Source organism: Ictalurus punctatus, chromosome 2 (genome assembly GCF_001660625.3).
Source record: "Ictalurus punctatus breed USDA103 chromosome 2, Coco_2.0, whole genome shotgun sequence".
NCBI lineage: Eukaryota > Metazoa > Chordata > Actinopteri > Siluriformes > Ictaluridae > Ictalurus > Ictalurus punctatus.
The window spans coordinates 25329117-25343996 of NC_030417.2; the positions used below are offsets into that span (position 1 = coordinate 25329117).

The 14880-nt window shown below is 38.3% G+C and overlaps 1 protein-coding gene across 1 annotated transcript in view; it reads left to right on the plus strand.

The window, feature by feature from the left end:
- usp43b (ubiquitin specific peptidase 43b) overlaps positions 1–14880 on the plus strand; it is a 98479-nt gene that overhangs the window by 12544 nt on the left and 71055 nt on the right. Inside the window, exon 2 of the mRNA XM_017459662.3 lies at positions 3045–3197. Within this exon, the coding sequence (XP_017315151.1) occupies positions 3045–3197 (153 nt within the window). The remainder of the gene's footprint in view (positions 1–3044; positions 3198–14880) is intronic.

Below are 14880 nucleotides of genomic sequence, written 5' to 3' on the forward strand. Positions count from 1 at the left end.
GGCTTCTTTCTTTTTCAGGACATTCCAAATATGTATTGGATATGCCCAAAGTTTGTGCAGTGCCTCTGATTGATTGCCCCTCTTTTTTGAAAATGGCTTGTTTTTCTCCCATAGACAACTCTCAGACCTTCATGTTGGCATATCCTTTTTAATAAAAAAGGCATTCATCACAGGTGAAACTGAAGGCTAAAACCAAGAGTAGACATTCAGAGCTATTTATTGTTTAAACATTCAGTCAAACAGGACACACCTAGGTAACAAGAAACACCTATCAGTCACAAATTGGATGTTCCGATACAAAATGTGCTGTGTTACATCTTGTTTAAAACATCTACATCTAAATACCAGGAAATAAAACCTGAAATTCTAAACTCTCTTCTCATATTCATCTTTTGATCTCAAACCCAAATGTCTTCAGTCTACAGCAAAAACGAATGAATGAAAATGAATTGGCCTTGCTGTTTCAGTCGTTTTGGAAGAGATTGTAAGTAACATTTAGAGAATCAGGACCCAAATGGCCAAGATGTATAGTTATCTATACATTTACTAGAAAAAAAACAAACCAAGATAAATGAAGTTCTTTTATCTGATGTACTGGAATGTCAGGCATCAACATGGCAGAAGATTTTACTTACTAGGCCCAGCTTTGCATTACAACACAGAACAGAGGTCAACTTGCCCCATGCTTGCATTTCTTGAAGCTGTTCCATAAAGTTCATAAAGTTTTCAAGCTATCAGTATGACAAAGCACCAGAATGACCTCCATAATACTGTAAATATATCCTCTTCAAGGTGTTAATAAAAACAAAGCCTTTTTATTGGTTAGGACCGTGTATGTGAGGTATACAATGTGTCCTTACACATGCCTGCTTGCAGCAGATGACTCTTATAATCAGCTCTGTTTCCCTGAGGTGAATCAGCAGGCCCTGTCATATCTTAATAATTAGTAGCATTCACCTTGAACAAAGTTTACAGAACAACTGCTTTGAAGATGAAAGAAGGGGGTGGCACATCCTGTGGTGTGTTTTATTGCGAAGACCAGCTTTATCTCCTTTTGATGGTGGCTCTGAAGTAGATGATTGTTTTTCAGTGCTTCTCTGTGTGTCTGATATTTAGGATTATTAAATTATCTTAGTCGGTAGTTCTTGTTATAATCTGTCATTTCCTTCCAGCTGTTAGCTGAGGTTCAATCAGTATTAAAATAGAGATTCATGCAATTTTATTCACACCTAACTTGGTATAATGTGATAGCTGCCGAGAAGAAATGTTAACATGCTGAAAGATGAAGGGGGTTTTAAAATGGATTATTTAAAAATTCTAATGTAGTTCTTGGAAATTGCTTATTTAACATGGCACAAACATGGCATTGACATGACTCTGTGAAAACATGCTAATATTCTAGAATATTATTTATTTAAGTAACTTCATAAATATGCTAATACAGTGTTGAAAAGCACAGCTAGTGAATGGCAAGTTTGATTGGTTATGCTAAATTGTACCTAGTTGTGAATGAGTGTGTGAATGTGTGTGTGCATGATGCCCCGTAATAGAGTGGAGCTTAAGCTTGACCAAGATAGAAAGCACTTACTGAAGATGAATGAATGAATGAATGAATGAATACACACACAATACTGTGATTGTGGATTCATCAGGATATTTTAACACTCGGCCTGCGTTGCATTGGGAATGAGGTTACCCAGGCAGAATTTTGTCCAGATGAAAAGACCTGAAAGACTAGCTTCAAATTCAGTCCACACTGAATGCATTGCATACATCATGGAATTGGCAAGCTTTTTTTTTTTTATTATCAAGAAACTGAATTTCCATTTCCAAATGTACAGCAGTTATAACATCAATAGAATATGGGAAATGCCGACGACTGATCTTGGGCCAGCTGTAAATTACAACACCGCTAACTTAAAAACATGACATGAGACAAGTGGACAGGTCATGACATATCACTAACGTAGAAACATTTTGCTTCGCAACTACAGATTGCACTTAAAATAAACTCTTAAAGATTCTCTAAAAAAAACTCTTTTAAAGACCATAAAGATGATTGTAGTGATATCAATGATCATATAGTGTGATTTAAAAAAAATGTTGGTCTGATTTTATGTGATTTAATTAATGGTTTTTAATTAAGACTAAAATTATAACAGTATAAAAGATGAATAAATAACGAAAAAATCCAGGACTTGGCTATTGGTTTTTCTTTTATTTGGGCCTCAACTTAAGAAACACACCGCTCCCACAGCATCTGATGTCCTTAATAGATTTTTCTGTCTTGAAGACCCTGGATTGAAAAAACTTCCACAGCATTCCATTATAAATTTGATCTTTTATCTTATGTTTCATAAAAGAGTTATAAAAGTTATAAAAGAGTTCTACCATATCAATGGTTTCTTGCCATGACAGTAAGTCGTCCATGGAGACATAATGTACCAGACTGTGTAGCAAAAGCAAGCGGTCTAGCTCGTGAGGGTAGGCATTCCTTGAATTTCAGCTCTTGTTTCCTCTAAGAATTTGAATTTCAGTGATATAAAATCCTATAATGAAATGATTTGTATTTCATTTAAACATGCTTGGGTTTTTTTTTTTAGATACAGAATGGTGAAGAATAATCAGAGCTGTTGTTATATGTCTATGATTGCTCACTTCCTATGCTAACAAAGTAATGATTAGCAGCACGTAAACATCACTCAGCTATGCAGCAGAATGCAATTTACATCCACCAGCTGGTCTGTTTTGCATCCCAGTTCATAGCAAGCTGTCATTTTCTGTATCAGATCGCTGGCTGCTATTTTTGAGCATCACGCCTGTTTGAGGTATTAAATGGACAGCACACAAACAGGATACACAAAAAAATATGAAAAATTCATGAAGCTGGAGTTTGCTGACAGCAGAATTCAATTAGAAGCTTGCTTGTTACTTTGTGGTGTGAATTTGATTATATGATAAACACATGCTCATACCTACTGATTGAGGTAAGTGAAAGGCTTTCAGATGTACTGAATCAGACGTATCTTGCCTCTTAATTCCAGACGATTGTGTCCAAGTATGGCTCTCAGTTCCGAGGGAATTCCCAACACGATGCTCTGGAGTTCCTGCTGTGGCTGCTTGACCGTATCCATGAAGACGTCAACTCCTCATTATCATCCCCATATGGAAAAGACAGGATCAAAACCAGTGGAAAGGTCAGTGTATATATAATGGGATTTAATTAGATTAATTTAGGCTGCACAGAACTCAGTTTTACAAGCGAGGGTGAAGAGATGTTGACGGAGATAAATGCCTCAGGATTGAAGTCACATATTCTGTGGTTCATTAGGGCCTTTCCACACTTGGCTCAAATAATCGACTCTGTACACAAAATTTATTCTGAGCTTGTTTGTTGGGGAGAGCTTTTCATCTCAGGTTTATTATCATACAAGAGCAGTTCCTTCCAGACCATGGATTGATTAGGTAAGGAATAAGACAAGACAGGGTGTGCTGTTCTAGGAAAATAATTAATGACATAGTTGATAGTTTTCCAATATTAACACATCTTGGCGTGAAACAAAGCAAGCCATTAGGGTTTGCTATTTCAAATATAAGGATAGCTACAGTAGCAAACATTACCTACCTACTGTAGCTAGGTTAGCATTGCGTGGGTTTACCTACAGTTTAAATTCTAGTTCTTACCTGTGTGAAATAATTGATGCCATGCTCCTTTATTAAAACTTTTAAATTAATAAACTAATGGAAAATGAAAATTAAACAGATTTCTACTTCAGGTAAATATTTTGGATCTACAGTAAAATTAACAATACGGTATGTATCGCTGTATTATTTCAGTAGTGGTGTTACTGTAACAGTATAGTAAGGTTCTTTGGTACAGTATATGATCTGCCAGAAGTGCAAATATTTTCTGACAATACATGCTGCTCTTTTGAACTGTTAAACACATTATATGGGTTTGTACAGGTGTTTTACTGTAAAAATTACAGAATTTTCTTACAGTGCACTTTCAAAAGTATGCAAATTTAACTGAGTGGGGGGAAAAAACTTCTCTCTGACAGAAACTTCATTTAATTTGGCCTCAGTTGACTATTTTTTTTTCCTGTTTTGAAAGTTTTTAGTTGACTTGGATGAGATACTTAGTCTATAAGTAAGTACCTAATAATTATATATGAATTTATTAATAATAATTTTCTCTTTGTGCCTTTGTTGAGTTCCCTGCTGGAAAAAAATATCTCAAAACAATAGAAACATCATAGAATTTGTAATGGTTTTAATGGAAACTGTAATGGTTCTTGTGGGTCTTTACTGGTAGTTTGTTGCCTTCTATTGGTGGCATGTTGTGTTTTTGGGTACCATTAAGGACCTATGACCTTACTATAACCTACTACATAATGGAAATCATATAGTAATGGTTTTAATGGTTAACAGATAATGGCTTGTAATGGTATTTTAGTGGAAACCATTAGAATTTATCTGATGGTTTTTATTGTTTTTTTTTTTTTTTTTAGCAAGGTTGTTGCTTTTTAATAGAGGTTGGTGTGTGTGAGAGAGAGAGACTAAAAGAGAGAGCTGATGAAGCTTATTTTTCACAACTGGGTTAGCATTTCTCATTCTTCTTTCCTACACCTCTAGGCTATGCCTTTGGTTATAGCCCAGCATTCCCCTGTTTTGGGTAGTAATTAGGCAGTGCTGTAATCTGTACTACTGACACATTTTTTAAACTAATTTATTATTGAAAGAATGTTTTATTCACACCTGTTTTCAGAATCTGAATCTTTTGATGCATCAGGGTTATCATAGTGCAGGTGTTTAAAAAATTTCAATAAGATAAAAACGTGTTGATTAATTTTCTATAACAGCAGCTTTGGCAGTAGTGCTGGCTGCAAGGCAAATAACAGCTGTATATTATTATTCTTGGTCTAATTTGTCTTTGTTTCTATATTAACAGCTGAGTCATTAAATATTACAAATCATGACCAGGTTAAAAACCTTGTGTAGTTGTTGTTCCAAGGGATTTTGCATTATTTTGGAAGGAGTCTCCAGTGTCAGCTTAAGAAGATACAGTACAGTCAGAGGTAAAGCAGTAATTTAGCTATAATGCAAGTGATATCTAAACTAACATCTCATGTACGTTCCACAACATTATTTTGTTAGAATGGTTAGAGTGTACATATCATTCTTTAATAAATAAACAATTGTCAGTGTTGGAAGACAGCTATGGTATAAGAGGAAGAAAACACTTCAGGATGTGCTGTTATTGTGTTGGGCTACATCTCACAACCATGTCACAGACCATCTTTTATTCCTTTACAATATATACAAACTGATACCTTAAAATGCTAAAGTTCTGTTTGATTTTCTTTAACAGAAATATTCTGATGTACTAGGATTTTCTTAGTAAAGGCGTTAACAAAAGTCCAATATAACATCTAACTGAAAAAGTTTTTCCATGCCACAAAACGCACGAGACATTTTGTAAGTATTAACAAATATAAAGTATCTACAATGGCCTTATTGAATGCTCCAACTTCAATGTTTTGGGATTTTTGGCTTGAAGGAAAAAAGCTACACAGGTGATGCTCTCACTGGAGATGAGGGAGGGAGGGAGTGAGTCTGTCTTCTGACCCATTTATTTTAATTCATACTGTCCTAGCATCCATTAACATATATACAGAGGGATGAAATATCATGCCTCTAGGGTCACAGAAGACACCACAGAGCTTACAGGACCACAGATGACCATCTGAATGTGCAAATAATGTGACAAAGTAACAGAGCAAGTACAGTACAATGCACTACAATAGATTTTGAGAACACTAAGGATAAGTAGAAAGTAAACACTACACTGAATAACAGGATAAATGAGATGGCATAATTGATTGTTCGACTTCACATTGAATGCATTATAAGCAAATATTTCATGGGCCCAGTTTCCTACAAGCATCAGCAAGTTAAGGCCATCTTTAACTTGTGTTCACTGTGCTGCTCGCTCTAGCATTTTATAGAGCATTGATCACACATCGGGAACGATGCTGTACTTTCCTGAAAGGCAGGATTGGGTTTCGTTGCCCTTTTGCGGAGAAGCAGAGGTCAGAGAACATGTCTGTCATCATGATCACCATGCTGATAAAACCACTGGTCTCAAAGGCTTCCATCAAAGATAAGTCACTTTGATAACAAAATATCATCTCGACTGATATTTAGTTCACGTCAATGTGTCGCTTGCATTAGCTTATAGTGATTCAGCAGACTGGTTGGAATTAGACCATTAAGATGTTTACACAGGTGAATCTTCATCTTCAGTCGAATCTGTTTTTATTATGTTAATGCAAACATAGTTTTAGGTGTTCAAAAAAGGGTTCTAAAACCAAAATGTGTGACATGGTGTGGTAATTATACTTGCAAAGGCACACACACACATAGTGTCTTGTTAATATACTAGCAAGTACAAGTATATACTTGAAGAGAAGTGCAAATGTTTTTGACCATACTAGTGTTAACTATTTTTGTTCAATTTTGGTTTAAGATAAATAAACCCAGATCTAGAAATACACCATATGGCCAAAAGTTTGTGGATACCTGACCATCACACCCATGTGTGCATGGGTTGCTGTTGTAATGATCTTTACTCTTCTGGGGAGACTTTCCACTAGATTATGAAATGTGCCTGTGAGGATTTGCCCATTCATTCCACAGGAGCATTAGTGGGGTCAGGCACTGATGTCAGATGAGGAGGCCTGGCACATTGTCGGTGTTCCAATTCATCTTGCAGATGTTCAATGGGGTTGAAGTCAGGGCTCTGTGCAAGCCACTTGAGCTCTTCCACTCCAACCTTGTCTTTATGAAGCTCGCTTTGTGTTCAGGGGCATTGTCATGCTGGAACATCTTTGGTTTAGGCCCCATAGTTCCAATGAAGGAAACTCTTAAGACAGTCTAGACAGTTGTGTGCTGGCAACAGCTTGGGGAGGGCTCACATATGCCTGTGATGGTCAGGTGTCCACATACTTTTGGCCATATAGTGTAGGTCTATGTGAACTGCGAAATGTTGGAGACTTTTTATTTTATTGGAAAACAAATCTAGCTGTAACTGGGAAAGGGTGATCTGGATCACTCTAATTATAGCACACAAGATACAGTATATTTGTTACAGTTTGTCAACAAATATTGGATTATAGTAGCTTACAGTCTTAACTGTGATATAAGTGTTTCACTAAACAAGTGCACTTGCCTTTACTAAAGCACTCATTTAGAGTCTCATTAGAATCTGAGTGCGGAATGAATTAGTCCTTATATACAAAGATTTAGGTATTTGATGGAAAGCGTGTTTGTTCTCTAATAATAAAAACCTCAAACCTGATTAAGAACATTTGACTGGGAGTGTAATAGTTTACTTGCTTTTCCTTTTACACACATTTATATTAAGTTAATATTAATAAACGTAATATATAATGTGCATACAGTGGTGCTTGAGATTTTCACACAAGTCCTAAAAGTAGATTAAAAAGAACCCAATTAAACAAATGATACAAAAATATTTTACTCACTTATTTATTGAGTAAAATTATCCAATATTACATATCTGTGAATGGCAAAAGTATGTGAACCTTTGCTTTCAGTATCTAGTGTGACACCCTTGTTCAGCAATAACTGCAACTAAATGTTTCCGGTAACTGTTGATCAATTCTGTACATCGACTTGGAGGAATTTTAGCCCGTTCCTCAGTACAGAACAGCTTTGGTTGGTGAGTTTCCTCATATGAATTGATTAGATTAAGGTCAGGACTTTGACTTGGCCACTCCAAAACATTAACTTTATTCTACTGTAACCATTCTTTGGTAGAATGACTTGTGTGCTTAGGGTCGTTGTCTTGCTACATTGACCCTCTTTCTCTTGAGATTTAGTTTACAGATGTCCTGACATTTTCCTTTAGAATTTGTTGTATACTTCAGAATTCATTGTTCCATCAGTGATTGCATGTCGTCCTGACCAAGATGCAGCAAAACAAGCCCAAACAATGATCCCACCACCAGCATGTTTCACAAATGGGATTAGGTCCTTATGCTGGAATGCAGTGTTTTACTTTCTCCAAACATAATGAGTATCATTTAAACAAACACAAAAAGCCTTCTGGCTTGTCCACGTGATCTTTATCAAACTGCAGACAAGCAACAATGTTCTTTTTGGACAGCAGTGGCTTTCTCCTTGCAACCCTGCCATGCACACCATTGTTGTTCAGTGTTCTCCTGATGGTGGACTGATGAGCATTAACATTAGGCAGAGAGAGAGAGAGAGAGAGAAATCTCCTTTGTTCGTGCCATGATACACTTCCTCAAACATGTGTTGTGAAGATCAGACTTTGATAGATCCCTGTTCTTTAAATAAAGCAGGATGTTCACTCACACCTTTGCAGCCTATTGATTGAAAACACCTGACTCTAATTTCACCTTCAAATTATCTGCTAATCCTAGAGGTTCACATACTTTTGCCACTCACAGATATATCACAGAGATCATTTTCCTCAACAAAGTATTACCAAGTATACTTTCTTTTTGTCTCATTTATTAAATTGGGATCTTTTTGTCTACTTTTAGGACTTGTGTGAAAATCTGGTCATATTTATGCAGAAATATAGAACATTCTAGAAGGTTCACAAACTTTCAAGCCCCACTGTACATACAGTATATATCAACCAGGAAGAAAAATCTGTGTAGTAAAACCAGTTTGTGGACTCGTAAATGATTCAGTGGTAAAATGTTCACCTCTCTTTGGAATCCCATCAATGCCATAGCAAGAATGCCCTTCCTTTCCCCCGCTCAAAAAGCTATGTCCGCTTCACCCATCTCAGAGGACACACCATTACAGTTCGGAAGCCTTTGTGTGATAGAAAGTGAACTTAAAGTGAGGTTTCAAGTGTACATTCAGGTCAATGTTTAGTTTACTCTACTATAGTGAACTAAAGTCATTAATAAGTATATAGCAACTGTATTAATAACATCTTAACAATATTCTACAGAGTAAACTCAAAACTGTAGTTTTTATGCTTACAAGTATATAGTTCACTGATTGTATATAAAGTAGTCAAGCATAGTATTTTAAATATGGCAAAACATACTATATTGCTGTAGCACATGGTTAGATGAGGCAGGATATCAGTGTGAAAACTCAGTATGTGAGAGCATGGGTCAACACTCAGGCAAGCTTGACATATCCATATACAGAATAGAGGAAGTGCACACAGGAAGGAGCACAGTAAATGAATGGGACTTGGACTTAACACAGAGCAGCGGGACCTAACTGGGTAACATAGCAATGATGGGACATGGGTGGATACAGGACTAGAACAGAAATAAAAGCGTATGGAAATTTAAATTAAAGCACATAACATGAACACAGAGCAAAATGATATGAAAGACACGACTGTCGCACATGGAATTCCTGACAATTAGATGACAGACCAGTTTTGTTGCTTGCTTATAAGTCTGCTGTTTGTGACTTCTGATGTTACTTTAAGCTAAAAGCTGATTAATCTTCATCGTTGGCTGTATGACTGTGTAAATGATTGTCTTTCTTCTTCATGTATTATATATTTTTGCTTGCTGGTTCCAACTTTGGTTTCTGCATACACTCCTTATATGAGTGACTTTGTAGAGCGTAAGTTCTATGTGTGCATCAACACTAAAAAATGCATTCTTTCCATCTTTAAGTGTTACTTGTCAAACTGTTTCCAGTTTCAGAGTGTAAAAAATGTGCTATGGTGTCTCAAAAGGGTCTCTTCTAGGTCCCTGTTATAATATCCAGCCTCTTGGACATGTACATTCACGTCTACTTTTAATGGATTTTAGTCAATCAAATCAAGCAAAAACTAGAGGCAGATTTATATTTAACTTATTACTGATTATAAATTAGTCCATTACCATCTTTACCATGAATACTTTGACCTTTTTTATCTCGTGTAGGTAAACCACTTTGAGCAGTGGGCCATAAATTTCCAAACATACTGTAAATATATACAAGTGCGAAGGGAAGAAAATGTCATGTAACAAGTATCTAGACTGTGTAGTGAGTCCTGTACAGAGTAAGCAATACAGGACAGTGTTCAGCCACCAGAGCTTCTGTGCTTCTCATTTTTATCAGTGCGAGAACACGTGGGCTGATAGGGCACCGCTTGGTACTGGAAGAATCCAACTCCCACAGCACTGTAACTTTTTATGGGGATTTGCTCACGTAGGGAGGATGCCTACCGCTCAGCTTTTGTCCTTCATGACTTCCTTTCTTTCTCTTTCTTTATTCACTGTTGTTCATGGTTCCTTGCCAATGTAAAGTTGTTTCCTTTGAACCCCAGAGTGGAGCACATGGAGTGTGATTGAAAAAGGGGAGGAAAATCTCGAGGTCCTCCTTCAGTGTTTCACACTGTTGGACTGAGTTACTGCATGTACTCTATGGACAGCAGAATCCCAGAGTTTTGTGTCCTGACAGCGTTTTTGTTTTCAGTTTCACGGTATCGTGAACATTAAAGGGAAAAAGTGACGTGAAGTGTTGGTCAACTTGTGTGGTTGCCCTAGAGTGAAAATTAAAGAACACTTTCGGGAGGAAAAAAAACAGTGCTACAATAGGTACCAGATTAAATTTTGGCCAGTATGATGCCCAGAAGGCCAAAAAACCCTCATTTGGACTGTCAAGTACTAGAATTATTAAAGCTGCATGGTGACTTAAAATTAACTCAGCAAAGCACCTGCTATGGGCCAAAAATGCTGCTGTTTTCCTCTGATATACTGCTCTGCTGTTGCTCTGGTTTTTGGAGTCAGGCGCTGGTTAGTATGAGGTAGGCCCCTGAAAATCCCTTCATTCACGAGTCGCTGCACATCCCAGCGAGGAGGAGGGTGAGGAGCCCAGGCTTACCCCCTGCTCTTGTTTCTGTAATTGTTTTAAACATGCGCTGGGTCATTTAACAAGCAGTAGACTCCAGAAAATAGGGGACTTTCCTCATCTGTGGCCCATGAGGAGACTTCTGTCAAGATCTCATATTATATCTATTGCACAAGTTTTAATGGAGGTTGACAGTTTCGCCCTTGTTAATATGCAAGTTCACCCTCTTTTGGCATTCGCTTTGGTTTGTTTACAAGGCATTACTTTGGAAACAGAGCTGGTGTGAAGCCATCTCTAGAAGGAATGAAAGCAGGCTTTTGTGAGGAGGCCAAAGAAAGAGGAGCTTGTTTCACACATTTGAGCTTTGAAAGAGAAGAGAAAGAGAGGTGCGAAAGTACATTGCTGTGCAGGGGAGCTTCGAGAGATAGAGAAAGCAATTCCATGTACAAAATTGAGACAGGCAGGCTCCAAAAATAGTTTCAGCAGTATAGACATACTGTCCTTTTCTCCTGAGTTTTCTGCAAGGCTGCTCCAATGATATTGCAAAATCTGGAGAGAAATGATTGGTTGACTTTTTCTTTTGCGTCATGCGATGTGTAATCACTAGAAATCTGCCAGTGGATAAATTGGGATGTGTATCCATCGTCAGAATGGGAGTCTCAGATATGGACTGCAGCTCAAATCTCAGTCAGCACTAAAAGACAGAGAGAAATGACTGTGATAAAGCTGTGTGAAAGACCTGAGCCCAGCTGTGCAAAAGAGGAAATAGGCAAGAACTCTGTGGGGAGAACCTGAACCAATCACCATTGATTACTCCAGGAAACTGGAGCACAGTGCATATGTCTGTGGCAAGAGTTCAGCATGGGCACAAGAAAGAGAACCATCTGGCGCAAAGCTTTGGAGAAATTTTAGACATTATCCCAACACTTGAAATGATAATCGTTTCAGGATATATTGGATTGCATTGTTCATTGTCTATTTGTTTATTTGCTACAAATGTTTTGTCTGAAATATCATGACCCTGCCATGAATATTGTTCTCCTCAGACATTTTCATTACACAACTCAAGAAAGAAACCTTCCGGTCCTGTGACTCCTACTGTATGTGCATTGTGTAGCACACTGATGTCAGAGTGAAGTCATGTTGTACCTCTGGATTTCCTCTTCCTCCGCTTTGATTTGTTGAGTCCCTTCGGATGTAAATGACTTCCTGTGAACTTGAGCAACCCAGATACAAATTCTGACCTAAGAAAAATCAGATCCACCCACAAGAGCACCTTACAGAGTTTAGGGGTGCAGTTTTGAAGAAGAAGCAGCTATGCAGTTGAATCTTAACTGTAGTTTGAGTGGGTTCTTGTGTCAACACTTGTGTCTATGGGATAATGCTCACTCTGGTGCTCTATTATAGTATACTATAGCTCTGCTTTAACTGTCACTGTCTCTGCCTAGAGCCTTATTCTTGAAAACGGTCTTTTCTAATTTAACACCCGTCTGCAGGGAAAGCGCAGACTGCAGTAAAAGACATAATTACATTTTGAGTGTCCGGAAAGCAGACACACTTTTAGACACCGCTTGAGAATACTAATACATTACCTGCCAAGCCGAAAAAGGACAGTATATCCAGTATATGGTCAGGGAGGTACTTTATGACATGTAGTGCTTTTCCACCAGACAGTGCAGACGGGCATGACAATATAACAAATCCTAGTTCCCACATTTCCATTACCAAGTGACCCATACTGTATTGTAAGTATGCATGCTGAAATTCCTTTCACTTACCAGGCTTCAATGCATGCCAACTCGGGATATGTGGGACAATCGTCACAGAATCGTCTTGATAATGTCTGTGGTTAGAATTGCCTTTCTACCTTAACGGAAAACAGATTTTTATTCTAAATATTATTAATTTTATACCACAACAATTCTGCCAATGCAAACCATTTTTATTTATGCTGTAGAAACAAGTTACTTCCTGTTATTACTTGCATTATAGCAGTACCAGCCTCTCATTTTCTCTCTCTCTCTCTCTCTCTCTCTCTCTCTCTCTCTCTCTTTCTTTTGAAGTTAACAAGCCAAAAAAGCAGCTTGTTATGTTACAGAGAAATGCACGAAGGAAAGGCATGAGGTGCTCTATTGTGAAGACTTTCCTATGTCAGAAAGCACTGACCGTAGAGGCTCCTTCCAAAACTGCCAAATAAACTTCACAGAAAACTGATAGGACTACATCCCTCTGATGTAGCCTGGAGCTGCTAAGAAAATCTGCCTTAACAGAGATCATTTCCATCTGTTCAGGTGCTTCTTAGAGTTATGAGTGCATATTATTCATTTCACATATTCATATCCAGCACTGAACATCAATGGGGAGAGCTGAAAGGAAATAAATGCCATTTTGTGTCTGGTTCTGAAAGGCTGCCAAGAACTCTTCTCCATGGAGGACGGTTTTTTTCTCTTGCTTCTCTCTCTCTCTCTACCCCCCCCCCCCCCCCCCCCCCCTCCTTTTGCATTAGGCCTGCAAGAATCTCCATAGAAACCAGCACTGGGCAGGACCTCAGTTCCTCTCAGTATGAAAAAGGTGGGAGAGGGAGAGACAATGAGACAGACAGAGAGGGGCGGTGGGGGACAGGGAGGTCGGGGGTTGAGGTAAATTGTACCTCATCGATTGCACCCAAATTGGATTGCTGGATTATCCTGCAGAAAAAATATAACTAATCCAGATCTGCGAAGATCCCATTTGTGTGATTGGTTGGGCAGCTTGGTTTTGTGAATCAAACCAAATATGCTATAAATAGCATCATCTCAGCCCAGTGTTTTTGGTTCTGATGGGAAAATGAGTCACTAACAAATGAGTCAGCTACTGTGTTCAACCTATGATGACTCTCCTCATGTGTCAAGGCTGGGGGGTGGTGATTTAAGCACTCTTAAAGTACCATGCTGTTAAAAATACCAGTGATGCCATGGTGTAGGACAGTATCAAAGTCTCCCAATGACTTTGTCAATCACAGGCACATTCTGATGGAGTTGCAGTTCTCCTTCCCTTAGGCTATTTGGAAATCTGTCTTGGCTCTATTGGGTAGTCAGCAAAAGAACTATTCAATGATAGATGGGCCTTTAAAGCAAAATAAGCTCAATTAGATGTACATCCTGGTATTCACAAAGCAATAAAGTGTCTCTAAAAATAGTTTCTCCAGAGAGTGTGAGAAGGAATTGCCCCTAGGGATGAATGCGTATGTGAATGTATGTGTCCATGGTGTGTTCCTGCCTAGATCCACCAATGGCCCTGACCAAAATGAAGCAGTTATTGAAGATGAACAGGAAGGAGTGTACTGATACATAATTATACTTTAGACACATCAGTAATTTTTAGACCTTTTATTGTTCTTGAAGTTCAGTTAAAATTCCAGTTTGTTACTAAACAAGTGGCGCATGTCTGTCTTTCCACCCTCAGTCCTGCAAGCTCCTCACTCATAGTCAGCCATAATCAGTGCAAGCAATAGTCCTGCACTCAGAGTTTCAGCTACATTCTGGTTACTGCTCTCAGTGAGACTCCCAATAGAGTCTTTCACTCAGTCGCAATGTCAGATGCTCCGTCCATAGCCCATGAAGCATCTTTTGCCTACTGTTCACTTTGCTGTAATCCTTGTGTCTTGAAAGATGGTTAGTCATACTTGTGGTTTGAAAGGAATGTCATACAAAACAGGGTTTGATCATATTCTTCAGATAGTCACATGCTGGTGCCTGTTTGTCTTTGTAGGCAAGCTGTGTTGTATGTCTGATTGGAATGGCTACCGGAAGCTACTGGAGGGAGCACAGCAATGACGTGTTGTGGAAGAACGTGGGGAGGATGGAAACCTGCCAGGAGCAAGTTTCAGTAGTTCGATCTCAAGATGATGAACTTCATAAACACCCGAGTCGATTAGGTAGCTTTTATATGAATGCATTTTCCATGGCCCATGTAATGGATTTGATGCATAATGATCGTGAGAGATTTATAGGAACAGGACGCAGAGCAATT